Source organism: Piliocolobus tephrosceles, chromosome 15, assembly GCF_002776525.5.
Source record: "Piliocolobus tephrosceles isolate RC106 chromosome 15, ASM277652v3, whole genome shotgun sequence".
Lineage (NCBI taxonomy): Eukaryota > Metazoa > Chordata > Mammalia > Primates > Cercopithecidae > Piliocolobus > Piliocolobus tephrosceles.
The window spans coordinates 102019508-102045958 of record NC_045448.1 but is presented as its reverse complement, the minus strand read 5'-3'; the positions used below and the strand labels follow the sequence as shown (position 1 = coordinate 102045958).

At 42.1% G+C, this 26451-nt stretch overlaps 1 protein-coding gene across 1 annotated transcript in view; it reads left to right on the top strand.

Annotated features, from left to right (window-relative positions):
* The window catches only part of SLC9A4 (solute carrier family 9 member A4), a 58447-nt gene that overhangs the window by 1411 nt on the left and 30585 nt on the right, over positions 1–26451 (top strand). Inside the window, exon 2 of the mRNA XM_023211284.2 lies at positions 4467–4930. Within this exon, the coding sequence (XP_023067052.1) occupies positions 4467–4930 (464 nt within the window). The remainder of the gene's footprint in view (positions 1–4466; positions 4931–26451) is intronic.

Sequence of the window (26451 nt, the reverse complement as noted above, 5' to 3'; positions counted from 1 at the left end):
AAAAAAAAAAAAAAAAAAAAAAAAAAAAAAAAAAAAAAAAAAAAAGCCATAGGCAACTAGTATCACTCAGTGATGAGATGTTGGGGCATATAAGATTATATCTGTCAGCAAAATATCAGTTTACACCTAAGCCAAGTGGGGCCAGTGAGGGACCTCTAGCTTCCTTTGTGAAATAAAGTGAATCCAAGTTAATAGATTAAATTCCAATCAAGGGATCTTTGTGTCAAAAACCAAAGAGGTGGTTATTCTCTGTGGCTATTTAATCCCTAACTGCACCCCCTTGTCTCTTTAAAACCAACTTGTTCGAAAGTGTAAAATTAATATAATTATCTCAAATGCTAAGCACAGTATCTCCTTTGCCTCAGCTATAAACTTTATGTTATTCGAGTATGTAGATTGCCTTATTGAGACAGAATCAATGAAGCATTTCAATTCTCATTCATGTATATGTGTATATTTTCTCTAGGATGGATATGAAATGTGGGTTGAACTTTGAGGTCTGGCAGTGACCTTCTGTGGGCTCTGGCTATTCACCTAGCTGCCTCTCCATGGGTGTTGGGGACACTGGTATAGGTGTCCCCTTTAGACTCTCCTTTATAGTTGCTATTCATTTTGAGCTAGTAAAGTGTGAAGATTAAATAGGAATTGTTAGTTTGAAGAAGTCTTGTGCAATTTGCTTAGTAATTAAGTCACACAAAGGGCCTTACTATATTTTTAAGAGGTATTCAAGTAAAAATGGCTTTCTAAATGGATAACATTCTCAGTTCAGAGCAGTCTAACATCTTTCGTGAAATCATATGGACACTGATTGTGTTCAAGGTGATCTTACTTGGTACCTGAGTTTTCCTTTTAAAACAATATGCTAGAGATTCTGTGTTTCCTGCTCCCACTCCACAACCTGGCTTCCTCTTCACAGAAATGGCTCAAGTCGATCTGAGTACCAGGAAACTCGTCCTGTCACTGACTAGCTAGTTGCTCTATCAATAAACATATAAATGCAGAAATGGTGCATTTTGTCTTGGTTTTATATTTGTGTAAAACCTAGCTTGTTTTGTAGAGGCATCGTATGAATCCATATTCATTCTGTCTAGTAGTGAAGAGCACTGTGAAAATACGATTATTCATAGAATTGTTGGTTTAAATGTTCTTGATTTTCATGATGTAATTTAACATACTTTAGAAAAAAGAGTAGGATATCAGAACACACTTATTCAAGTACAATTTCATATTTACGAGTCTTCAAGAATCTAGGTTATTTTTGTATTCCATATGGACTTGAGGAGTGAGGAGATAAAAAGGCCATATTTATTGAATATATACTATGTGCCAAGTACTGGGCTGGTAGTTTTATGTATAAGGACTTATTTACTAGGACCAAAATAATAATTATGATGATGATTTATAATTTTAACACCTAAGAAATTCATATGGGTTTTTAAATACTATATTATTAAACATGAATCAGAATAAAATTAATAATCATTATTATGATTCATTCTTTTATTCTTCATTCTACCAAGGTATATTTTCTGAGCACACATGAAATATGTGGAAATGACCATGGTCCCTGACCTCAAGGGACTTGGTCTAATGGGGAAGGTAGTTTAACTTAGTACTTACTGCCCATAGATACTCTGACAGAAAAACATCAAAACTCTCCCCCAATCCTTTTTAAAACACCCAACCATGCACTTATAAAACAAAGATAATGTAGAACGAAGATAATACAAAGCCACCTCAGACTTTGTGGTTTATCTTCTACTTCAGTTCCACGTCTTAGAACGTCATAGACGAATGTTCCTTGAATCTTTGGGAAGAACAGAATTGTAGCCTTCTTTGACTTTCAGACAGATTTTGTGTTTGTGTCCATTTAAGCTCTAAGGACTAAAACTGTGAATTTTAAGTGATTGACTCTATTGTCCATCATGAAAGGGAGAAGTTTTAAAATGTGAAAGGCATGTAGCATATCTCTTTACATGGCCCTACTTATAGATGTGTGGCCTCTTCCTGCTACAACTGTGTAGAGAGCAACTTGGCTTAAAGCAGGTGAATGTTGGATCCGTTTCAGGAAACTGGATTCCTGGAAGCAAGGCCAAACTGGGGAGCCACAGGGCTTGAGAAAATCATGCTATGGGCTTTTCCACCTCCTTTATATATTAAAAAAGTTAAGTTTGGTTAAAATAAGCACTAACTGAAGAAGGAGGAGAAGGAAAAGTGTAAGGAGAAAGAGAAGGAGGAGGAGATGGAAAAGTAGTAGGAGGAGGTCAAAAGAAGGAGAAGGAGGAAGAGAATAAGAAGGAGTGGCAGGAGCTAGACAAAGAGAAGATGAAGAAGGAGAAGGAAAAATAGGAGGAGAAGAAGAAAGAAGTAAAATAAAGAGGAGGAAGAGGAAATGGAGAAATAGGAGGAGAAGAAGAAAGAAGTAAAATAAAGAGGAGGAAAAGGAAATGGAGAAATAAGCAGTGATTAGAAAACGATGAGTTCAGTGCACCAGAAGAGGTGCTTATCCCAACCCTGAAGCCAAATGAAAGTGGGGATGGTATTCCTTGGTGATAATCAAGGAATTATCCTGTGTATCAGCTTGCTTACTTATAGTTAATGGAGAAGTTCATAGCCATGGTCAGGGAAGCTCATATCATCTTTGGATGGGTGAATCTAACAATTCCCAAGGAGACATTTGCTGGCTCACCGTGGCCTATGGCTGGAAGCCCACCGCCTTCCTTAGGTTTGAATTCAAGGTCTTCCATTATTTGTCTCAAAATCATCTTCCAATTTCTATCCTGACACTTTTCCCAGTTCAAAGGTTGCTCCAGCCGAGTGGATCCTCTTAATGAATGTCAAAGATATCTGGCTAGACCATTTCTTCCTCTCTTCTTTCACTCTTGATGCTCTCCCCAACTAAAATCTCTCCCATTCTGTTACCCAATCCTCATCAGTCTCCAACAACCTGTTCAATCTCTTCTCATGAAAAAGCTTCTCTGATAAACGTTTAACTGTTTATTCCTTCATTTATATATTTACAGTTGCTTTCAGCAAATAAGCCAGCTGTTGTGGACAAGATACTGTGCTAAGCATTTGGGGAGATATGACGATGTAAATAATTCTGCCTGAGTCTGGGGGGTTTCCACATTAGTAGGAGACATGAATCATGCACAAAAAATAGTAGACAGGGATTATTGTTATTAGACAGAGTCAGATAAAATGCTTTATTAGTAGTAATTCAGAGGAACATATGAACTTAGGAAGACGCTAGGGAAAGCTAAGCCTCAAAGGATGAGCAGGACTTAAAGGGATCAAGGAAAAGGACAACCCAAGCAGTGACATTAGAATGAGAAGACAAGAAAGAGGCCTGCAGAGTGACAAGGACTTTGACTGGGTGAATGCAGGCTACGTAAAGATAGTGCAGAGCATGTGGGAGATGGACTTGGAGAGAGCCCTGTGGTGATCTGCTGAGCTCTGATCTCTCACCATGTTTGTTGATATGTTCAATATGCCCTTCATTATACACTTACACGTCATCTTCTTAGTTGCTCATGTCTAGTTTCTAAAACTTTATCAATAGTGGGAATTGCAGTTGTTTACCTCTCTGGTCTTCCACCTGGAGGTACTTAACTGTAGTCTTTGCACAGTGAGGCTCAACTAATACCTTTGGTTTACAATCCAGGAGATGCTTTGTGTGCCTTCAGAATCCTAGGTGGGAATTGAGACAATCAGAGACCCGTGGTGTAGAAAAATCATCTGACGGTAGAGTGTGGAATGACCTGGGGGGTCAAGGGTAAGATTCGAAGTCAAGAAGACAAAGCAATCAAGTTAAGATGAGAAATGGGAAGCTCCTAAATAAAGGCAGCAGCCAAAGAAATGGAGAGGAGGGGATAATTTTAGGGGAGCGAAAGAGTCATGACATAAGAAATAAATACAGAGCTCATTGATGAAGAGTCACTCATGAGAATGCGACCTGATTTCCCTCTTCAGTGGCTGACCAGATAGCAATGTCATTGGTTAAACACAGGAGACAAAATAAAGGATTTTTAATTTTTGTATATGTGTTTGGTGAAGAGGGGAATGAGGTCAGGTAAGTTTGAAACAAGCTCAGGTTTTGGTGACTATAATAGATTCGCCATGAGCTTGAAACCCGGGCTTGCATGAGTGCAAAAGTTTCACCCTCGTTTCTCCTTTTCCCTCACGCACCCTCGCAGATCCCTGTAAGATGGGAAAGCAGGAAGGAGGATCCGGGAGGGGGCAGCTGCCTGGGAATGATTCTGTGACCTGCACTGAGCTGGGCGTGTTACCTACTGATCTTGTTGACGACCCTCATGACACTACCAGTTCCTGCTACAGATGGGACGCTGAGGCTGAGACGCCAGCCAGTTTGCCCATGGTCCTGTCTGCTTGACTTTAAAAGACCTCAGGTACACCCAGACCGTTTCGTTTGCAAACACCTAACTGTGCTCTCTGCTGTTCCGCAGGCTTCCACCTCTACCGCAGGCTGCCGGGCCTCATGCCAGAGAGCTGCCTCCTCATCCTGGTGGGGGCGCTAGTGGGCACCATCATCTTCGGCACCGACCACAAATCGCCTCCGGTCATGGACTCCAGCATCTACTTCCTGTATCTCCTGCCACCCATCGTGCTGGAGGGCGGCTACTTCATGCCCACCCGGCCCTTCTTTGAGAACATTGGCTCCATCCTGTGGTGGGCAGTACTGGGGGCCCTGATCAACGCCTTGGGCATTGGCCTCTCCCTCTACTTCATCTGCCAGGTGAAGGCCTTTGGCCTGGGCGACGTCAACCTGCTTCAGAACCTGCTGTTCGGCAGCCTGATTTCCGCCGTGGACCCCGTGGCCGTGCTGGCTGTGTTTGAGGAGGCGCGTGTGAACGAGCAGCTCTACATGATGATCTTTGGGGAGGCCCTGCTCAATGACGGCATTACTGTGGTGAGATGTCATGTGCCCGCCCCCGCTTCCGGGGAAGATGAGGGTTTGGGGTGGGGCTGGGGACCGGAGGCTATGGAGAGGGCTCCAGGGTGGCTCAGTGCAGCAGGACAGGGATGAGCTTCAGCCCACGCGGTGTGGTCCGAGTTCTGGTGAATTTCCTTGGGATCTGCACTGCCTACATAACGGCTCACTCACATTGCTTGTCATTCACAAGCCAGCCAGTTTCTTTAAAGAGTGGGAAAGGAGAAAGAACGTGTCATTCTTGAGTTAAATGTAGTTTTTCACTTAGCAAACAGAAACTGTTGCTAATGGCCCTTTTGGGGTTTCACGGCAGCTAAAGCAGAAGCTGATGTTTTTATTTTCTCTCCACTATCAGACCTCACTCTCATTCCCTTTATATGCGTTTTTGTTTTGTTTTTAACATCCCGCATTAGAGATAAGGGTCAGGGAAGAGATGACGACAGATTTGTGAAAATGTGTTAGTTTTTGTATCACTCAGTTGCAGGACTTGTATGGAAAAACGTGAATGAGGCGTTTTTGCTTATGAGTCTTTCTGGTGGGAAACTGAGAAGGACGTACAGGCTTGAGCAACACCTAGCATTAAGGCTCAGGGGATGTCTGCAGGCTGGGGGTGCTGGAATATTGAGAAGTTGCCAGTCCCGTTGCTCAATTTCATTAATTACTACAAACCTTCAGCTGTTGTTAGACAAGAAGACTTTTATATACATTTCTTATTTTTAAATTTCTATCACAGCACATAAGTGATACTAGAATACATTTTCACTGTAAGAATCAAACAGTACGAAACTATATAGCATGAAACACAAAAGCTTCTGCTTGCCCTCACCTTCTTCTCTATGCAAGAGGCAACTACTTTTATCAACTTGGCCTTTTCCCTCCTGTCTTTGTTTTGTGCATATATAACATTTTTGCAAGTCTTTTATCATTTATGTGTATGTGATCTGTATTCTTTAATATAAAGTGGGTGGATTTTATGTATTGCTTAGATATAAGAAGTCTTTCCATGTCTTGTTTTTTTTTCTTTTGTTTGAGACGGAGTTTCACTCTTGTCACCCAGGCTGGAGTGCAATGATGCAATCTTGGCTCACCGCAACCGTGTCTGGCCCTTTTTCTATGTCTTCTCAGCTATTGCATAGTATTTCATAGATTAAGTTACAGTAACCTACCTAACAGTTTCCTGATGCATAGGTCATTCAGGTTGTTTCCAAAGTTTCATTCTTACAAGCAATATTGAAATGCATATTGAATATTATTTTTTCTGCATGCCTCTCTCTTTGCATTTGTATTTTTATAAGATATTTTCTTAGAAGTGAAATTTCCAGTTTAAATAGTATGTATATTTAACAATTTAAAATGTGCTGCTGTTTTAATCAGCTCCTATCTGCCTCTTTGGTAAATGAGAGATTCTCACTCTAAGGTTATAGATTGCCAAACACATGACACCCAACATTGGGTAGATGAGACTGACAGCAGTTTATCAGTCACCTATACTCACTGCCAAGGGGAGGAGGATGCCACATGCCCTGCAGGGCCACACAGAGGCTGCACTTGGGAACAGAATGAACAACCAGGAGCTGTGGGAGGCAGGTTTTGTAGTAACAAGAGGGTGAGGTGCTCCCTGGTTCTCACAGGAGGAGGTGATTGAGTTGTTGGAATAATTTTGCAGGTTGGCAGGGACCTGAAACCTGAGGAAAAAGCAGGAACTGTGCCTGGTACCCTTGATAAGGAGGGTGGTTTGGCTGGGGCACCTTATCCAGAGATTGGAGTGAGGTGGGAAACTTGCAGATAGACCAGCTGAGGTCTTCACAGTTTTGCCAAATATTGAGGCAGTACATAATATCAAACCTTAATTCCAGGCCCTAGACCACAGCTGTCAAGATTTTCCAGAAATCCTTTATCAGTTTATACTTCCTTAGACAGTGTATTGCATCCATATTTTCTTATATCTTTGACAAGGGACATTGTTTCCTTAATGTTTTCTAATGTCATGAGCAAAAAGCAATTCTCATGTTTGTTTTAATTTCCATGATAATATTAAGCAACTTTTCAGCAACTGCAAATCATGACTTTGTCACATGCTGTACATTGAAAGCTCATGTCCTTTCGGGGTTGGCAAACTTAAAAAAATACAGGACGCTAAGTTAAATTTAAATTTCAGATAAACAATGAATACTTCTTTTTAGTAAAAGTATGTCATATCCCAATTTTTATATGCAAATGTTGCCTCTTGCCCTTTTTTCTTTGCGACCACTTGCTTAAAAAAAGATTTATAGAAATTCATTAAATTATCTTACCTTTGAACTTTTGAATGTCCCATAAAGACCAAATATTTTCTTCCATTCTATCATTTACACTTTTTAGATTATAGTATCTTTTACCGTATAGAAGTTTTACACTATTATATAGCGAAACCTACTAATGCACACTTTTTTGATCCTGGGTTTCATATTTTGCTTCCAGAGATTGTGTCTAACCAAAAGACATGCAAAATTCTGGTTTTAATTTTTTTCCCATTTAGAATTTACTAATTCACCTGGCAAGCAAGATCTTTTTTGTAAAAACTTTGTGCAAAAATAGTACAGAGAGAAAAAGTCCCCTTTGAGAAATAATCTGAGCTATACCCACGGATTTCCAAAGCGAAGGAGGCCCATACCTGAAGCCACATGTCAAATCATGTTTTCATAATGAGAATCCCTAATGGCTGAGGCAAGGCACTAGAATCATCAGCCTGGTGTATTCTACCCTTGTGGGCAAGCTTCACAAAAAGCCACATTGTCAGGAAGCTGCCAGGGGAACCTGGGCTCCAGACTGCCATACGATTCAGAGATTTCATTTTTCAGAGTCTGGTCCTCAGGCCATGTGTCTCAACATCACACTGGTGGGACTGATGAGTCTTCAGATGTCCAGTCCCATTTCACACCCTCTGACCCAGACTGTCTGGGAGTTGAGCCTAGAAACCTGTGTTATTAAAACCTCAGATGACTGCTGAAGTTTGAGAACTATGGATTTATTGCCTTCAGGTTGAGAGAAGCTGATATATGTTGCTATAAAATGATGGTATGCCTAGAACAAGGACCGCATCCATCTCCCCAGACCACACTGAATTAGTCTCTGAGATCCCCTTTCCCCAACCCACTCCTTCTATAAATACTGTCATACTTTCAGTTGTGCTACAAATGAGTAAATGTCCTTGTCTGGGAATCCATTCCATCAGCCCCTCTGATCCATGATGTGTCCATTTCCTAGTTCATCTCCCAGAGATAACCTTATTTCATTCAGATCCAAGCTTTGTGGGGGTTATCTGGTTACTCTCACCCACACTACTGACATGTCCCGGAGGGTGTTCATCTGTAACAAGACCACGGCCACCCCTTGGAAGTCCATTCTGAGGCAATTATTCAACCTCTCCTTCATGAATTATTACATAAGTCAAGATACTACTGGATAAACGCCATCTCTTTAATTGTCACAGCACATTCTTTATTCATCAAAAACTCTGATATAATCTACAAAAGTTCTTGCCAAGGAAGAGTCTTTATCAATTACCAAGGAAAGCATTTGATTCCTGCCTCGAACTTGAGAATCTGACTTCCTCCTGAGTTGTCTCTAGATTTCACATGGAGAGCCAACCCCGGCTTGGTTTCTGGTTGGGGTTTCTTTCTTAGCAACATTTGTTTGACTTCCCCAAAGCTTAATTGCTTTGGGGGAGACATTTTTAAGAACGATCATTTCAGGATAAAATTATAATTTTCAAGCCACCGGAGTATCTGCTGAGGACACTGTTGTGACCTCTGCTGGGCAGAGCTGCTGTTGCGTTGGCTCCGTGGGGTTGTCCACACGTCAATCTTGGGCCACTCTGCGGTCACCCACAGCACAGTGTGTATTAAGTGGCACTGGCACTGCTGGGTCCCTAAGTAAAACCAGAGAAGCCCCAGGGCCATATTTAGAACACAGCTGAAAAGGAACGGGTACTTGCTGCCGTCCAGTTGTATTTTGAGCTAAGGGCCTTGACCTCACCCTTTCATTGAGGAAGGAGCCTTCTTGGGGGCAGCAGTCCCAAGCATGCCTTTTCGGCAAGGAGGCTGAGTCACCCAGAAGGTGGCCTGTGATTGTGGGTTACATGCAACAACGCTGCAAATCTCCATCCACGAAAGAGCTGCCTTCCCACCAAAGAGAAGAGATTGCTCCCAACAGCCGAAATATTGATGAATCTGATTCTTCAGATCTCTTGCCCCACTTATTTCTCCATCTTGCTGAATATTTTAGGTTATGACACTAATCACCAGAACACACACACGCTTAATGATGGGGCAAAAGGAGGGAGACAAAACCCAGATAGCTTTAGTGTCCTCACCCTCCACTCTACACAAATGGTTACAAATGTGAGGAGATGGATACAAGAATTAGCTTGACCTTAGTAACTATCTCATCATGTACAGCATATATATATACACACATACATATATGAACATATATATAATATATGAAAATATATTACATATATAAACATATTAATATATATATTATGCTGTACAGCTTGGATATATACAATTTTTTATTTTTAAGAAAAGGATGTTTGCATAAACAATATCCCTAGTTAAAAATCTCATGGCCAAAATCACAGCAGGAAGACAGGTGCGGCTACTATGTCATTTCTGCATTTATTAGTGTTTTGTTAAATCCTTTGCTTTTACTAAGAGGCGTGACCAAGTGCCCTTACTTCATGAATGAAGAGAATAAAGCAAAGGAGTTTAAAATGAACTGCACAAGGACACACCGCCTGAACAATGGTAGAGCAGACATGGGTGTGCACAGCTCTGCCTCCTCCCAAACTTTTCCTTTTGTCCTTACCTTTTGAATTTTCCACTCATGGAACTGGGAGGGACAAGAGAGAACCTACATGCTACCGATGAGGAGACTGGGCTCAAGTCCAGTGAGTGAAGCCAGTGTTCTTTCTGCACAACAGTGTGGCTTGAGGCAACATTCTGATCCTATTGTTCTCCTCTTGCTGTAAAATTGGGATAAAGACATTCTTCAGCTCATAGGATCACTGGAAAATTTATACTCCGCTCTTAGCAGAGTGAATGCCCAGCCTGGAGTAAGCACTCAATGAATGCTGGCCATGACTTTGTATTGAAGCAGCTCCCAGACACTGTTTAGTGTTCAGCTCATTCTGAACAAGCAGCTGATTTTAAATACGGCACCATCTCACAGGTGGCAGGGCGGATTGTTCTTAGATTTATATTCTGCCCTGGTTTTCTTGGATCAACTTATTGGATAAGCAACAAAGGGAGACCACCAAGCTTTCTATCATCCCCAGCTCCCCCCAGCTCCTTGTCTCCTCTACTGCATGAGAGAGGTCAAAGACCCAGATGGGCCAGGGCTGAGGCTGGAACCCAACAGCCTGGGTCCAGGGTGTCTCTGCTCTTGACTGCCACCCGGTACTTCCCCTTTTCCCCATCCCTCTCTCCCCTTCTACTCTTGCTTCTTCCTCTGGTGACACCTTACTGGCTCTGGATGCCATTCTCCAGGAGGATAGTGGGAGGGGAAGCGGAGCTAAATGTTCTGAGCACTGGGCCAGTCACCTTGATGGGTGCTTCATGCCGTATTCCTTATTTAAGCCTCACGGCGCCTTAATGAGGTGGTGATAGTACATAGTGGTTAAGGACAGAGGCCCCCTGGACCCAGACTGTCTAGGTCCACATCTCTGTACTGGCCCTTCTCGATCCTTCAGGCCTCTTGAGTGACTTAGCAGATCACCATGTGCCTAAGTTTCTTCACTGTTATTTTTGTTATAAAGACACAGATTCTCATAGAAGTCATTTTTCCTATTCATTGACTAGAGTTTACTCTATGAAGCTCAGTATCCCAGAGACAGAGTGAAAACTCATACTCACTGCTTTGCCCAGCTGGCAATTCCCTTTGGCTGAGGAGATCAGTGGCAAGAGTTTCTATCAGAGGCCACACTGACCTTTCATTCAGTTTGCAATTTTCCCTCTATTTATTATGGATTCTTGCTGCTAGCTTAGATCCTATATCTTAGATCCTATATCTGATCCCTCATGCCAGAATTCCTTTGCCCTCTTCTCTTCTCATCTGTCTGTCCCTGTAGCAACATAACTTTGCTGGCTTGTTGTCTGTTGGCTCTCTCGATTTCTCTCCATGCTGTTCCCTCCTGCAATCATAGGACTCGGCATCTAGAATGGAGCATTGCAGAGGGCGCTGAGTTAAGGGCTCTAGTGAAAGAATGGATGCTGCAGGAAGAGTGAATAATGAATGAGGCAGCAAGAAGTGAGGACTAGGAGAGGAGTGCAGGGGCCGCGTTGGCCCTGGGGCTGGCCTGCTGCCCAGGTCTCTGTTTCCAGTGACTGAAGCCCCCTTTCTTCAAGCCCCCAAGAGAGAGCAAAGTGGGGTGATTTTCTTCAAATTAACTGTCACCCCCAAACTTCAGAATTGCTTCCCAAGCCTAAATGCTAAAGGTGGGATAAAACCAGGGGCGGGCATGGGCAGAGGGAAGAGTCCCAGGGTCTTATCTCTCCTTTCCCACACCTTGTCATGCATGTATCCTGCACCCCACTGTCCTGGACACAGGGCACATGAGGGTGAACCACGTATCCAGACTATTCATTTGAGGGCAAATTTTCCTTCGTAATTCTTTCTGCCTTATATTTTCCTGCCTCAAAAGGGGTCCTTACTCTATTACTTCCTATTCAAGAGCAGTAAAGCATAGCCAAGAGCATGGATGGGAAGTCATATGCTTCATTGCCTCCACTCCTTGCAAGCTGAGTGACGTCAGGTGAATTACTTACCGTCTCTGGGCCTCAGTTTCCTTTCTGTAATATGGAGATAGGGTTGAGGGAGGGTTAAAATGAATTGATACATGTAAAGCATTTAAAATAACACCTGGCACAGAGTCAGTCCCCCGCATTTGGTGTTATTTATGCAAGCCCACCTGCATGAGTACGTCTGAGCCACAGACATACATGAGTACGTCTCCTGACACCCTAAATATGCCACATCGTCGTGTCTGTCTATCTGAACTTTGCAGTCTCAGCTTTTCCTAGAGAAGAGTTATATGTACACTTGAACAGAATCTTGAGGGGAGAGTAGGCATCTTTTCCTTGTCCTCTTTATATTTCCTTTCATTTTATTCTGATTCCAAAGATGGGAGTTGAGAGGAGATGGTTTTACTAGGAGACACTTTCCTCTGGCCAAGAATGTAGGGAGCTCACTGTATATGGGGGGCATGGGCCTACAAAGTTGCCTGATCTTGAGCAAGAGACGCAATCCTTTTGTGCCTCAGTTTCCACATAGGTAAGATGGGAATGATTAATCTGACTTCAAAGGGTGACTGTGAGGAGGCTATGAAATGAGACTCCGGATGCCTGGCGCAGGGCAGGTGATACACAAATGTCCCCTTGCCCTTCCTGTGTGCCGGAGATGGGTCCACGTAAAATCGACCATCTGCTGGGTGTCTGTCAGGCATAGAAACGGAGATCATACCTAAACTTCAGGCAGAAAGGGCCATGCAGCCTTGATTGGTTGGCTTCAGGTGCCTGGGGAGTGAACTCCACAGCCCTGCAAAGTCTCAGCAAGTGCCCTAGCTGTGACGCTCTCCCCTGGGGCTGCTTCTGACCTTCTGTTGGGGAGGGCAGGAGTCTGGTGCCCACCCAGCCCAGAGATGGGTCCCAAAGGATTCAGGCATTTGCCTTCAGACATGCGCTTTCAGTCAAAATATTTGGAGGTTTTCACGGTGAACTTCTCAGCCCACAGCTGGGGTGTGTGTGTGTGTGTGTGTGTATGTGTATGTGTGTGTGTGTGTGTGTGAGACAGGCAGAGGGAGAAAGACAGACCGCGCGCGCACGCGAGAGAGAGAGAGAGAGAGAGATGCAGCAACCACTTTAGCTTGTGATAAAGAGCTTGGATTGGGCTGGGGAGACAGCAGGAGCTGGGAGAAGTGAGGAACGGATCAGTAGATCAGTGCAGATCCCAGTAAATGAAGGAGAGTGTTGCAGGGGGTGGAGGTTCACCAAATCTGACTCCGAACCTTCCACAACAGGCAACCCCTTTACTTCCTGCACTTCAGGCGTCCAAGCCGCAGACTCACCCTTTAAGGAGCAGCCTGAAGGGTGTGGGATAATCTTTGGGAGGCATGCTACAGCACCACCACAGGGCTGGAGGGGCGCTTATTATTTCATTGCAACACCTCCCATTTGATTAATCAAACACTTGTTTGGTTCGTTTTCTTCCGGCTAAATAAACAGAATGGTTGAAGTTTGAATTGTACAAATTGGCTTTCAACTAGACTACACTGTGAGCTACCGAGGAGTGATTAGAACTCACTTTAGGTCACAAGCACAGGAAAAAAGAACAAATCCTCTCTGGTTATCAAGTTGTCTTTTCTCTGTCAGGAGGTGGGGTTGAGCAGCTATGGAATTGGATTTAGAGGAGAAACAGGGACGAAAGCAATGTCTCTTGAGCTTTCTAGGGAGTAATCCGAAATAGTACAGAAAAGCGCATGGGAGAAGTTCTCTCCCGCCAGCCTTGCTAAGTGCCTGGGATGCAAAAGCAAACACGCTTCATCCCTGTCTTTGAGAAGCCACAGCTATGAACACACTACTTATTTCTTTCAGTTTGTAAATCATTCCTTTTAACCATGGACCTGCTTGTTTTGTGTTTTATTAGAATCCTTTCTAGCCACAGATAATTCCTAGGAGGTTGCATAATACATTAACAGAAATTCCTGACTTGAGAGAAAAGCTTAGGGCTTCAAGCACAGCCTGGGGACTTTCCTAGTCCCATGGTTTTCAACAGCTGTCCCACCCCCAACAATACCCGTTCATGCATCCTTAAGAGTCTATGGGTGTGTTGGGCTGCAGTAGGAAAAAAACAAGCCCACTGTCATGTGAAAAGCCCCATGAGTTGGCCGTTTGGGAGGTGCTGACTGACAAATAATTTCCTTATAGCTTCCTCAGTGGTTGCATAAATGGATGACATCCAGCAGAACCTGTTGCACAGGCCTGGATGGAAGCACTAGACCCAGGCGATGGGTAAGGAAAGAAGCCATTGACCCTGCCTCCAGGCTGGGGTAATCCATGCTTTCCTCCTTACCCCCCAGGACCAGCTTTGGTTGTTAGTAATAGGCTAATACCACTGAGAGAGCTGAGAGACCATGAAATCTCATTTCTTTATGTTAACAACGAAGTTCAGTCATGTCTGGTGGAACCAGAGGTCCCCTGAGTTCTAATCCTCCATCCATCCATCCATCCATCAATCCATTTATCAAAAAATATTACTGAGCTACTACTTAGTGTCAGACACTGCTTGTTCCGCGATGCCAGAGCAATCTCCTTCTCGGAAAAAGCAAATTACAGAGATAGTCTTCAGTGAGTTTAAATCTATCAGTTACAACTGATGCTTGCTTTTATGGTTAAAACAGTTTTGAGGTTAAGTGGCTTTTAAATTACCTTTTGTATCATGCAGGTGAACTGACACTCGATGGTGAAAGATAGTCCTAAAGTCGTTTGCTCCAAATTGATGAGGGGAGTGAAGGAGGAAAGGGATTTGCATAGACTGAGGGGTGGTAGGCTCAGGTGGGTTCTTGGATGGCAGATGGCACCATGAGGAACAGGTGTTGGTGGAGATGGATGATAGTATTAGGTTGGTTTTTAATTGTTGAGTTTTAGAAACCTACAGGCAATTGAAAGAAATTGTTCAGTAGTTTTAGAAATGAAAATCTAGAGCCTGGGCCAGAGATCAAACAAGATGCGTATTTGGAAGTCATTGGCAAGTAGGCGATAATTGCAGCTACGAACCATGGCAATCCTCCATCTTTCTTCAAGCTCAGAAGAGTTTCAAACTTTTTAAATTGAAAAATAATTCCTTAAAGAAATGTCATTGCTGTGCCCTAGGTCAATAAACAGGTTTTATTGATCCACACACTTTTCTCTTCTCCTTGTTACATGTTCTGATATCCATTCAGTTTACCAGCTTGGCCTCTGTTCACTGAACTTAGAAACAACGAATGTCCAGAGATCTCAACCCCAAGAACATGGGTGAACACTTTGTTTAACTTCTCTATCCTGGGCTTCAGGTCTTTATTTCCCCTCCTTTAGGAGTGAGGTGAAAGAGCGTCCTCTCTTCTGCCTTTTACATCGTTATGCAGAGCTTGCTAGGTAATTGCAGGTTTTCTTAGTTGGTTTCCTTTTGTGGTCGGAGAGTCAGAGAAGGTGGTTGCCAAGAAACTGCCCATGACAGAGTTTACTATGCCAGAGCTCCTTAATACAAGCTAGAAAATGAACTGGGCTCATCGTTATTCAAGGTCTTTAGCTTATAGAGCAGTTACCATTTTGAACATTGCTGGTCACTGTGCTGGAGGAGAGAGAGATTTGTGGAGGGTCTTACCTCAGCAAGCAAATGCCCCATTCTGAAAATGACATATATCTGTCCTATTTGAAACTCTCTCTTATAATTCTTTCTTGAGAAAAACAAAACAAACAAAAACTCTCTCAAACTCAAAAGTTGGGCAGGCATAATCACATGGTGACAACCAACCTCAAAGAGACTAGAAGTGCAATCCTACAGGGTTCCTAGAAGGGAAAGAAATATTGGATAAGCAGTGCTAATAGCTATTACATTGTCATTTCAGAGCCTCATCAGGGATGTATTCGGTCACTTGCTCACACTCTACTGCTTTTTCAATAGATTTTTAAATTTATCTTCCCATTTGTATTAATGCATTTTTTGACTGTTAATGAAGAAATATCCGAGACTGGGTAATTTATAAAGAAAAAGAGGTTTAATGGACTCACAGTTCCACATGGCTGGGAGGCTTCACAATCACAGCCGAAGGTGAAGGAGGAGCAAAGGCACGTTTTACATGGCAGCAGGCAAGACAGCATGTGCAGGGGAACTGCCCTTTATAAAACCATCAGATCTCATAAGACTTATTCGTTATCATGAGAACAGCATGGGAAAAACCCACCCTATGATTCAATTACCTCCCACTGGGTCCCTCCTATGACCAGTAGGGATTGTGGGAGCTACAATTAAAGATGAGATTTGAGTGGGAACACAGTCAAATCATATTGTTTTACCTCTGTCCCCTCCCAAATCTCATGTCCTTACATTTCAAAACCAATCATGCCTTCCCAATAGTTCCCCAAAGTCTTAACTTAATTTAGCATGAACTCAGAAGTCCACAGTCCAATGTCTCATGTGACAAGGCAAGTCCCTTCCACCTAAGACCCTGTAAAATCAAAAGCAAGTTAGTTCCTTCCTAGATACAGTGGGGATAAAGGCATTGGGTAAATACACCTATTCCAAATGGGAGAAATTGGCCAAAATGAAGGGACTACAGGCCCCATGCAAGTCCAAAATCCAGAAGGGCAGTAAAATATTAAAGCTCCAAAATGATCTCCTTTGATTCCATGTCTCACATCCAGGTCATGCTAATGCAAGTAGGTTCCCATGGTCTTGGGCAGCTCTGCCCCTGTGGTTTTGCAGGGTACAACCCCCACCTCTCCCTCTACCCCGGCTGCTTTCATGGACTGGTGTTGAGGGCCTATGGCTTTTCCAGGCACATGGTACAAGCTGTCAGTGGATCTACCATTCTGGGGTCTGGAAGTCTGTGGTCTTCTTCTCACAGCCCTACTAGGCAGCGCCCAAATGGGGAGACTGCATGGGGGCTCCAACTCTACATTTTCCTTCGGCACTGTCCTAGTAGAAGTTCTCCATGAGGGCCCTGGCCCTGCAGAAAACTTTGGCCTGGACATCCAGGCATTACCATACATCCTATGAAATCTAAGCAGAGGTTCCCAAACCTCAATTCTTGACTTCTGTGCACCCACAGACCCAACACCATGTGTAAGGTGCCAAAGCTTGGAGCTTATACCTGCTAAAGCAATGACCTGAGCTGTGCGTTGGCTCCTTTTAGCCACAGCTGGAGCTGAAGCAGCTGAGACACAACACACCATGTCCTAAGGCTGCCTAGAGCAGGGGAGCCCTGGCTTCAGCCCAGGAAACCATTTGTCCCCCTAGGCCTCCAGCCCTGTGATGAGAGGGACTGCTATGAAGGTCTCTGATATATCCTGGAGAACCTGGAGACATTTTCCCCATTGTCTTGGTGATTAACATTCAACTCCTCATTACTTGTGCAAATTTCTGCTGCAGGCTTGAATTTCTCCACAAAAAAATGTTTTTTTCTTTTCTACCTCATCCTCAGGCTGCAAATTTTCCAAATGTATATGCTCTGCATCCTCTTGGATGCTTTGCCTATTAGAAATTTCTTCTGCCAGGTACTCTAAATCATCTCTCTCAAGTTCAAAGTTCCACAGATTTCTAGAGCAGGGGCAAAATGCTGCCAGTCTCTTTGCTAAAACATAGAAAGAGTTACCTTTATTCCAGTTCCCAACAAGTTCTTTATCTTCATCTGAGACGACCTCAGCCTGGACTTTATTGTCCATATCACTATCAGCATTTTGGCCAAAGCCATTCGACAAGTCTCTAGGAAGCTCCAAACTTTCCCACACCTTCCTGTCTTCTGAGTCTTCCAAGTCTCTTGGAAGTTCCAATCTTTCTTGTCTTCTTCTGAGCCCTCCAAATTCTTCCAAACTTTGCCTGTTACCCAGTTCCAAAATCACTTTCACACTTTTGGGTATCCTTATAGTAGCACCCTACTCTGCCTGTACCGATTTGCTGTATTTGTCCACTTTTATGCTGCTATGAAGAAATACCCAAGACTGGGTAATTTATAAAGAGAAAGAGGTTTAATTGACTCACAGTTCCACGTGACTGGGGAGGCCTCACAATTATGGTAGAAAGCAAAGGAGGAGCAAAGGCACATCTTACATGGTGGCAGGCAAGAGAGCATGTACAGGGGAACTGCCCTTTATAAAACCATCAGATCTTGTGAGAACTCACTCACTATCATGAGAACAGCATGGAGGTAACCATCCCTATGATTCAGTTACCTCCCACCATGTCACTCCCCTAACACATAGGGATTACGGGAACTACAATTCAAGATGAGATTTGGGTGGGGATACAGTCAAACCATATCACCCTCCAGTTAGCTTCCATACCATCCACTCAATTATCCTTTCCCTTCTCTTAGTTTCTATTTTCAGTTTTTCTGTCCCACAACTCATAGTTGTTCGTGGTCCCTCGTTGTACCTTAATCTATCTCATTGTATTTCTCTAGTCATCCATTCCAAGTCAATTATGTTTATGACAGAAAAAACAGTTACCATAGCTGCAAGCTGGGCAGAGGGTTTCACCTCAGACTACTTCCCAGACCCCAGTCTATAGATAGACTTATTGAGAGTCTGTCTACTCTCACCCTTGAGTAGAAAGTCCCCTGTTAAAAGTAATGTAGTCAAACAAGACTACCCCTTCCTCAGATGCTATGTCATAGAAGTTACCCTTACAGGGATCCATGTACATGGTGGGGACCATAACTATCATGGCTAGGAGGGTAGGTGATCACAACAAAATGCAATTAATTATTATTAGGGCCTCAGCTATCAGTGTCAAATGAATCCATAAGATTTAATATTATGACTACAAAGAGGTTTCTTACTTTGGTTCTTAAGAACAGTTAAAAGTCAGTACATTTAATGAACTGACATGGCTATAAAGTTTCTTTATTTTATATGAAGTAGTATAATGTTAGCCAAAGTATACTGTAAAAAGTTAAGGATGTTACTGTAGAGCACTACTAAACATAATGCAAAAAATTTGATCAATAGATAAAATTAAAATACAATTATAAAAAGTATTCAACAGATAAAAATGAATGCAGGAAAGGACAATAAACCAGGAGTGAAGGAGTGGAAAAGAAAAAATATTGTAATGTGGTAGATCTAAATCTAACCATAACAATATTACATTGACTGTTAATGGACTAAACACTCCAATTAAAAGCCAGAGATTAATAGAACTGATTATAAAGCAGGGTCCAAATATATTCTATTTATAAGAAATGCAATTTAATTATAAGACATAAATAAGGTGAAAGTAAATGGATGCAAAAAGATAAACCAAGCAAACAATAAGCATAAGAATGTTAATTTGGCTACATTAATATCAGTTAAAAGACATAATGATAGAAAGTATTAGAAAGATAAAGAGGGATCTATCATAATGATAAAAAAGCTGACTAATCAAGAACACCTAAAAACTGTACATGTATATGCACCTAATAATAGTGCAACAAAATACATGCATGAAAAATTGACAAATTGAAAGGCAGAAAATGACAATTCCATAATTTTAGTAAGAGATTCTAATACCTTTCTCTTAGGAAATGATACTAAAATCAAGTAAAATACCATCAGTAAGGCATGGAGAATCTGAATATTATCAACCAACTTGCCCTAATCCCTGTTCATAGAGTATTGTGCCCAACTACTGCAAACTCAACATTCCTTTCAAGTGCTTATGGTATGCTTAATAAAAACGATGATACATTTGACAACTAAAGAAGCCTCAATAACTTCAGAAGCCTCGACACCACACAGAGTATATTTTTTGTCCACAACAGAATTAAAAATAAATTTAAAATATCTAGGAAATTCTTAATATTTGGAAATTAAACAACACACTTCTAGATGTTTCATGGTTCAAGAAAGAAAATAACATTTTAGATAACTTTTAAATAACATTTAAAAGTACCCCAAAACAGAAATACTTCGAAGTGAACTTAACAAAGATATGCTAGATCCTTTCACTGAATATTATAGAACTTTACTGACAGGAATTAGAAGACCTAAATAATATCATATTCATTAATGGAAGAGTCAGCATTTTTAAGGTATTGGTTTTCTCCCATTTTATCTATAGATTCAATAAAAGCCAATCAAAATCCCAGCAAACATTTAGTAGAAATTGACAAAGCTGATGCTAAAAATTTGCTTGGAAATGTGAATGACCTAGACTACACGAAACAATGTTTAAAACTAAAGAACAAAGCTAAAAGACTTATGTGATGACTTACTATAATGCCATGATAATAATAATAATTCTACACAAATGACAATATTAATTAAAGAATAGAGATATAGACTATGAAAGAGACTGGAGAGTTTAGAAATAGACTTACGTATACATGGTCAATTAATTTTTGGCAAAAGAACCAAGGCAATTCAATGGAAGGCAGTCTATTCAACAAATGGTACTGAAAAAATCTGGTATCCATGTGGAAAACATGAAAATCACCCTAACCTCAAGCCATATTTAAAAATTAGCACAAGATATATCACAGATGAAATGCAAAAGGTATAATTATAAATGTCCTGGAAGAAAATATGGAAATAAATCTTTATGACTATATAAACAAAGACTTTTTGACCTTGGAGTAGTCAAAAGACAGAAAAAGCACAAATTAAAACACACACAAAAAAGAAAAAGCAATGAATTGGATTTTATGAAAAGAAAAAGAAATGCTCTTCAAAATGCACAATCAGAAAAGCAAGCTACATATGAAAGAAAACATTCACTATACATGCATTTCACAAAAGACATAGAGATTATGCAAATAATTTTAAATAATTTTAGTTCTCAATAAGGCTATAAACAGCTCAATCAAAAATAGGAACAAGATTTGAGCAGATACACCATAAAAGATGATATATTGGTGGCCAGTAAGCACATGGAAATATGCACAACACAATTAGTAATCAGAGAAATGCAAATTAAATCACAGTGAAATGCCACCCATCCATTCGAATTACTAGAATAAAAAAAAAACTGACAATATCAAGTGTTGACAAGGATATGGAGCAACTGGAAATCTCATACATTTCTGGTGGTATTCTGCAGTAGACAGTGTTTGTCCAAGTCTACCCCAAAAGTCCAAGGAAGCTGAGAGGCAGATAAAAGAGATGTATATACCTAGTTTTTAAAGAAATAAACATTTAACAGAGACTTAGGAAGAGAAGCTATGCTTGTGTCTTTAGCAGTGGTGAGACAATATAGTGGAGCCCCATGCCATTAACTCCCAGACCCAGGGCTTATATACCATAGAGAAGGAATTGTAGGGAAAGGCAAGAATGTTGTATAAATCTGTCTCTAGGTAGAATTTATGGGCAAAGTTGTTTGGACTTACTGTACTTACTTTACTTACTGTAAATCAAGGGTACAATTTACAGTATATGCTTTTACAAAAAGAACAGTGGATAAAACAGAAATCTTAGAGGCATTCCCGGAACTGGGATTAATCAGAAATCAACATGGTGGATTAGCATCTAAGATGAGGTTGCTTTAGGCTCCACAGGTGGGTATATAAAATGATATGATAACTTTGTTTTTATTCTTTCTAATTTTGAGAGAGAGTCTCACCATGTTGCCCAGGCTGGAGTGCAGTGGCATGATCTCTGCTCACCTGCTCACTGCAATATCCATCTCCCAGATTCAAGGGATTGTCAGGTCTCAGCCTCCTGAATAGCTGGAATTACAGGCACATGCCATCACACCCAGCTGATTTTTGTATTTTTAGTAGAGACAGGTTTCATCATGTTAGCCAGGCTGGTCTTGAACTCCTGGCTTCAAGTGATCCACCTGCCTCAGCCTCCCGAAGTACTGGGATTATAGGCATGAGCTGCCATGTCTGGCCTGATATTATGACTTTGAAAAACAATTCGGCAGTTTCTTAAAACTTTCACATGTCTACCATACTACCTAGCCATTGTACTCCTAGGTATATATGCAAGAGAAATGACAACATAGGTCTACAAAAAAGGCTTGTACATGAATGTTCACAGTAGCAATGTTCAAACAGCCAAAAACTTGGGGGTGGGGAGTGGACAAGTATTCATTAACAGGTAAATAGGTAAATAAATGAAGAAAATATGCCATAACCAGATAGTGGAATACTACTCAGGTATAAAAAGGAAGGGACCACTAATATCTGCAACAACTTGGGTAACTCTCAAAAACATCATGCTGAGTTAAATAAGCCAGAAAAAAAGAGTTCACAATTTGTTATTCAAATTATATAAAATGCAAATTAATCTATTGTGACAATAATAAATTAGAGATTTCCTGGGGCAGGGTCAGAGAGAAGGATGGACTTCAAATGAATGAGGAACCTTTCAGGGTTCATGGAATTGTTCTATATCTTGAGTACGGCGATAGCTCTATGGGTGTCTACAATGTCCAGGAGTCATTCATTTTAGATGTGGTTTATCATATGTAAGTCTTTCCTCAATAAAGTTAACAAGAAAAAAAAAAATGTCAGCACATTTGGGATTGACTCTTCACCTCTGCTGAGCCCTGGTCGAAGGACTAATGTTTTTAGTCATTGTGTGAGTCTCTGTGTGTTAAAAGGGCTTTGCAAACTTTTACAGTGGTGTCAGCTACAGGACCATCACTATTATAATGTTGGAAGGCTTGGAGAATCTTTTGTTAAAGGTAACACAAAAGGATCATTTGCTGAGACAATGAGTGAAGAGGGAAAATCTAACCTTGTTCTCCATGGGGCTGTGGACATGTTTGAGATTTAGCATTGGCTGAGCTTTTCCCTTCAGTGTATAAAAGATACACACACATTATTGTGACTTGAAATGAGCCCAAAGAAAATCTTTTGCAACTATAATGTTACCCAGAGCCTGGTAATTTGAAAGGTAAGAACTGTTTTTCGTGCAGTAGTAAGGATTGTGATTGTAAATGCAATCTTCTTAATTATATGTACTACTTTAGCTTCTGAAACTGCCATGGCATCTTTCTGGCAGGGCACACTGGTGTCCAAAGACAAGGCTGGCCCAATTGCCTTTCCCAGGCCATTGGAACAGTCTGGGTAGCTACTAATAATCTAATGAGCTATGTAAAAGAATTTTAGTTTATGGCAACAATATTCAAATCTTTGAGTCTCTGTCATATTCTCTGAGTTTCCCTTGGATTTGAGAGTCAAATAAACAGTCAGGTTCCACTTAACCTCATTCAGATTTTCCTTTTCTGGGATTGTGGGGAGTGTGTGACTCCTCACTGTGGCTTCACTCCTTTCAGTGTGAGCTCAACTCCAACAGTGCAATACCCAGGCCTTCTAAGACCAGTATGTGGCAGAAAGTGAAATTGGACTAAACAAACTCACCGAGTCAAGACACAACCACTAAGATTCTTTTGGATTCATTCAAAATCATAAGTCACATTTTGTTTCAAATACTCAGCCCAGGTTTTCTTAAAGCATGGCTTCAGTTTGTTTAAATAAAATAGACCAGGATTTTAACAGTTTTGCAAAGTATGATTGATACACAAACAGACCGATAGATGTTGTCCAGTTCCTTCATGGATCAGACACTCAGAGTGCATTAAACGTACAAGAGTTTTACTAGAGAAATTCCTGTGAGGGAAAATGAGGAAGAAGCCCAGGGGGATGGGAGAGCCCTCAGGTCACAGTGCAGAGTGATTCCAGGGGAAGGAGAGAGGGAAGGACAGAAGCTGGATGGGACTGTCTTTACTGCATTTCTTAGAGACTTTATCAAGCTCATCAGGAACCGCAGGCTAAAACACGTATCCAAGGAGTCCTTTTCCTTCCAGGAAGGGGCCTATCTCAGTGTCCCTGCTAAGCTCAGGCCTTAGCTGAGAATGGCAGATGGGAATCCCTGCAGTTAGAGATCTGAGGGGCTCTGACTGCCCCAGATAGAGAGGTGGATGATAGACAGCAGATGGATAGATGATAGATAGATAGATAGATAGATAGATAGATAGATAGATAGATAGATAGGCAGACAGATAGAATTAGAAAATACATATCTGTAGTAGTTTTCTCTAGGAGGGATTGTGGGACATTTGTGGGGCTTTTCCTTTGTTTTTTTTTGTTTCTGGACATTTCTACACTTTATCATGTATATTCTTAACCAAATTCAGTTTACGATTTCTGCAAGTCTTTCTCTTTTTAAGTAATTCCTTTCCTAATATCAGAAATTCACAATGTCCATGGTATGTGTGTGTGTCTGTGTGTTTGTTACATGTGTCTGTTGCTTGTGTGTCTGTTGTGTGTGTGTGTCTATTGTGTGTGTCTGTATGCTGTGTGTATACTCGCTTGGACCCATTGGCACCAAGCTTTCTGATTCTTCTTCATCTTCCCCAGCTTCCTCTCCTCCCAGAAAATACACTAGAAACTTATCTTTGAGGGAAGACAGCAAGCCTATTATAACCTTCTGCCCACATTCCCTTATCTAACCGTGCTTATTGGCTACTGGTTACTTATTACATTGAGCAGTGAGCACTAATCCATACACTCAAAACCTGCATCCTAGGCTCTCTTAAGAAATGTGATTGAACCATTTGGAGAATAAGCCACAGTTTAAGACCTTGTAAAATTCAAAATAAAATTATCTGTGCTCTGAGAGATTTATAACGAAAACTTCTAGTCTGTAATACAAGTTAACTTCACAGTATGGTCATTTTGTTTATAAAAGCTACACTCGGTGGAATAGTGTTCCCTCAAAGATCCACGCTCACCTGGAACCTCAGGATGGGACCCTAATTGGAAACAGTGTCTTTACAGTTATCCTTATTGAAGGCGAGCTCACACTGGACTATGGTGGACCCTAATCCAATGCCTGGTGTCCTTATAAGAAGGTGATACGACACAGACGAGACACACAGAGAAGACCAGGTGAAGGGACTGGAGTGATGCACTCACAAACCTAGGAACAGTGAGGACTGCTGGCAGACACTGGAAGAAGCACACTGCCATGCCTGGCTAATTTTTTGTATTTCAGTAGAGATGGGGTTTCACCGTGTTGCCCAGGTTGGTCTCAAACTCCCGAGCTCAGGCAATCTGCCTGCCTTGGCCCCGAAAAGTGCTAGGATTACAGGTGTGAGCCACGGTGCCCTGCCTAATTTTTTGTATTTTTAGTAGAGATGGAGTTTCACCATGTCGGCAAGGCTAGTCTCGAACTTCTGACCTCAGGTGATCCACATGTCTCGGCCTCCCAAAGTGCTGGGATTACAGGCATGAGCCACCACCCCTGGCCAAAAACAACAATCTTTTATCATGAAGGTGATATTAGAGGGAATCAGTAGAGGTCGGGCTTACAGACGACCTGGAGTGGCCAGGACTAGGAAAGGGGCTGGAGGAGGAATGAATTCCTGCAGGCTGCAGACCACAGCAAGGGGTCAGTGTGCACACAATGCAGTGTGCGGTTCTGGTGAGTCCTGAGGATGAAGCCAAAGCCAGAACCCAAAGGCTGTCAGGCCACACCCAATATCAGTGGTGACACCCAGTGACCCCGTAAGGAAGATGATTCTCATCTTGGAGAGATCAGAGTCAAGCAGAAGGCCTGGGAGAGTCTGGCAGGGTGCAGCATGGGGGCCACAGCCAGAGGGGACATGAGAGCCAACTGTGAAGGTGAGGGGGCATCTTCAGTTCTAGAAGGTCCATGCAGTGCATCTGTGCCTCTGCAGCATGCAGAATACCATCATGGCCATGATTTCCTTGAGTTTTAGCTTCTGCCCTCTGCTCTGATATTTTGCAATTTTCCTGGTGTAGATAGAGGCTCAGAGGCATGTACTGTGGTTTCGCAGGACTCTTCAGGGGCTGATATTCCCAAAGGTCTTCATTTCTGCAGAGATCTTCGTTCAGCTCTTCTCTGTGTCTCATTACCTGTACACCTGCTGCCGCTTTTCAGGAGCTAGATCATAGTTCTGGGCTGTGGAGAGGCATGAAACAGTGATAAGTAGATCCCTGCAGCTTCAAAATAACGTTGAAATAAATAGAGAAATAATGGGAAAATTCAGAGAGTATGTCACATAGGCTAGAGTCGTTTGGGGGATTTAATGAAATGATGTGTATGGAGGGAATAACAGTCTAGGTGCAATCAGGTAAGATACACCACATGATAGGTTAAATAAAGAATGTGAATGCATTATAAAATGTATTAACTATAATAAAGGCATAACTATAAGACATAAGGAAACTCTCTATGTACCCTAGGGCTGAGGGAGGGCACCCAAGGAAGGACACGCTTGGCAGGGGTTCACCTCTTACCAGAGAAGGTGTGGACTGGCCACTGGGTAGCAGAGAAGTTGGCTGCTTTAGCCAGACTGGAGCTGGTCTGGAGTTGCTGGGCAAATAATCGACCACCCTCTGGAAGGCAGGCAGGGCCAGACATCAGTCAGCAATCCCTGTGCTGGGGCTGCAGTGGGAGCCTGCACATGGAAGATGGCAGAGAATCTTCAAAAGAGCAGGCTGCGTCGGGGGAGGGGGAGAAGGCTCTCAGAGGGTGGGCTGCTGGGAGCCCTGGGCCACAGACATGTTGCACGTGGGCCATGCTGGGATTTTTGCAGACAGGTTATCGCCAGGCCGAAGCTGTAGGGTTGCAGAGGGATCACTTTCAGGGCCCGTGGCTCAGGCACGATCCTCTGGAGTTCCTCACACCCACTTGGCTGACTCTCCCCACAGGCCCCAGGAAAACTGTAGGAAGACCCTTCCGCCTGCAGCTGAATGTCCTTTCTTTCTTTCTTTCTTTCTTTCTTTCTTTCTTTCTTTCTTTCTT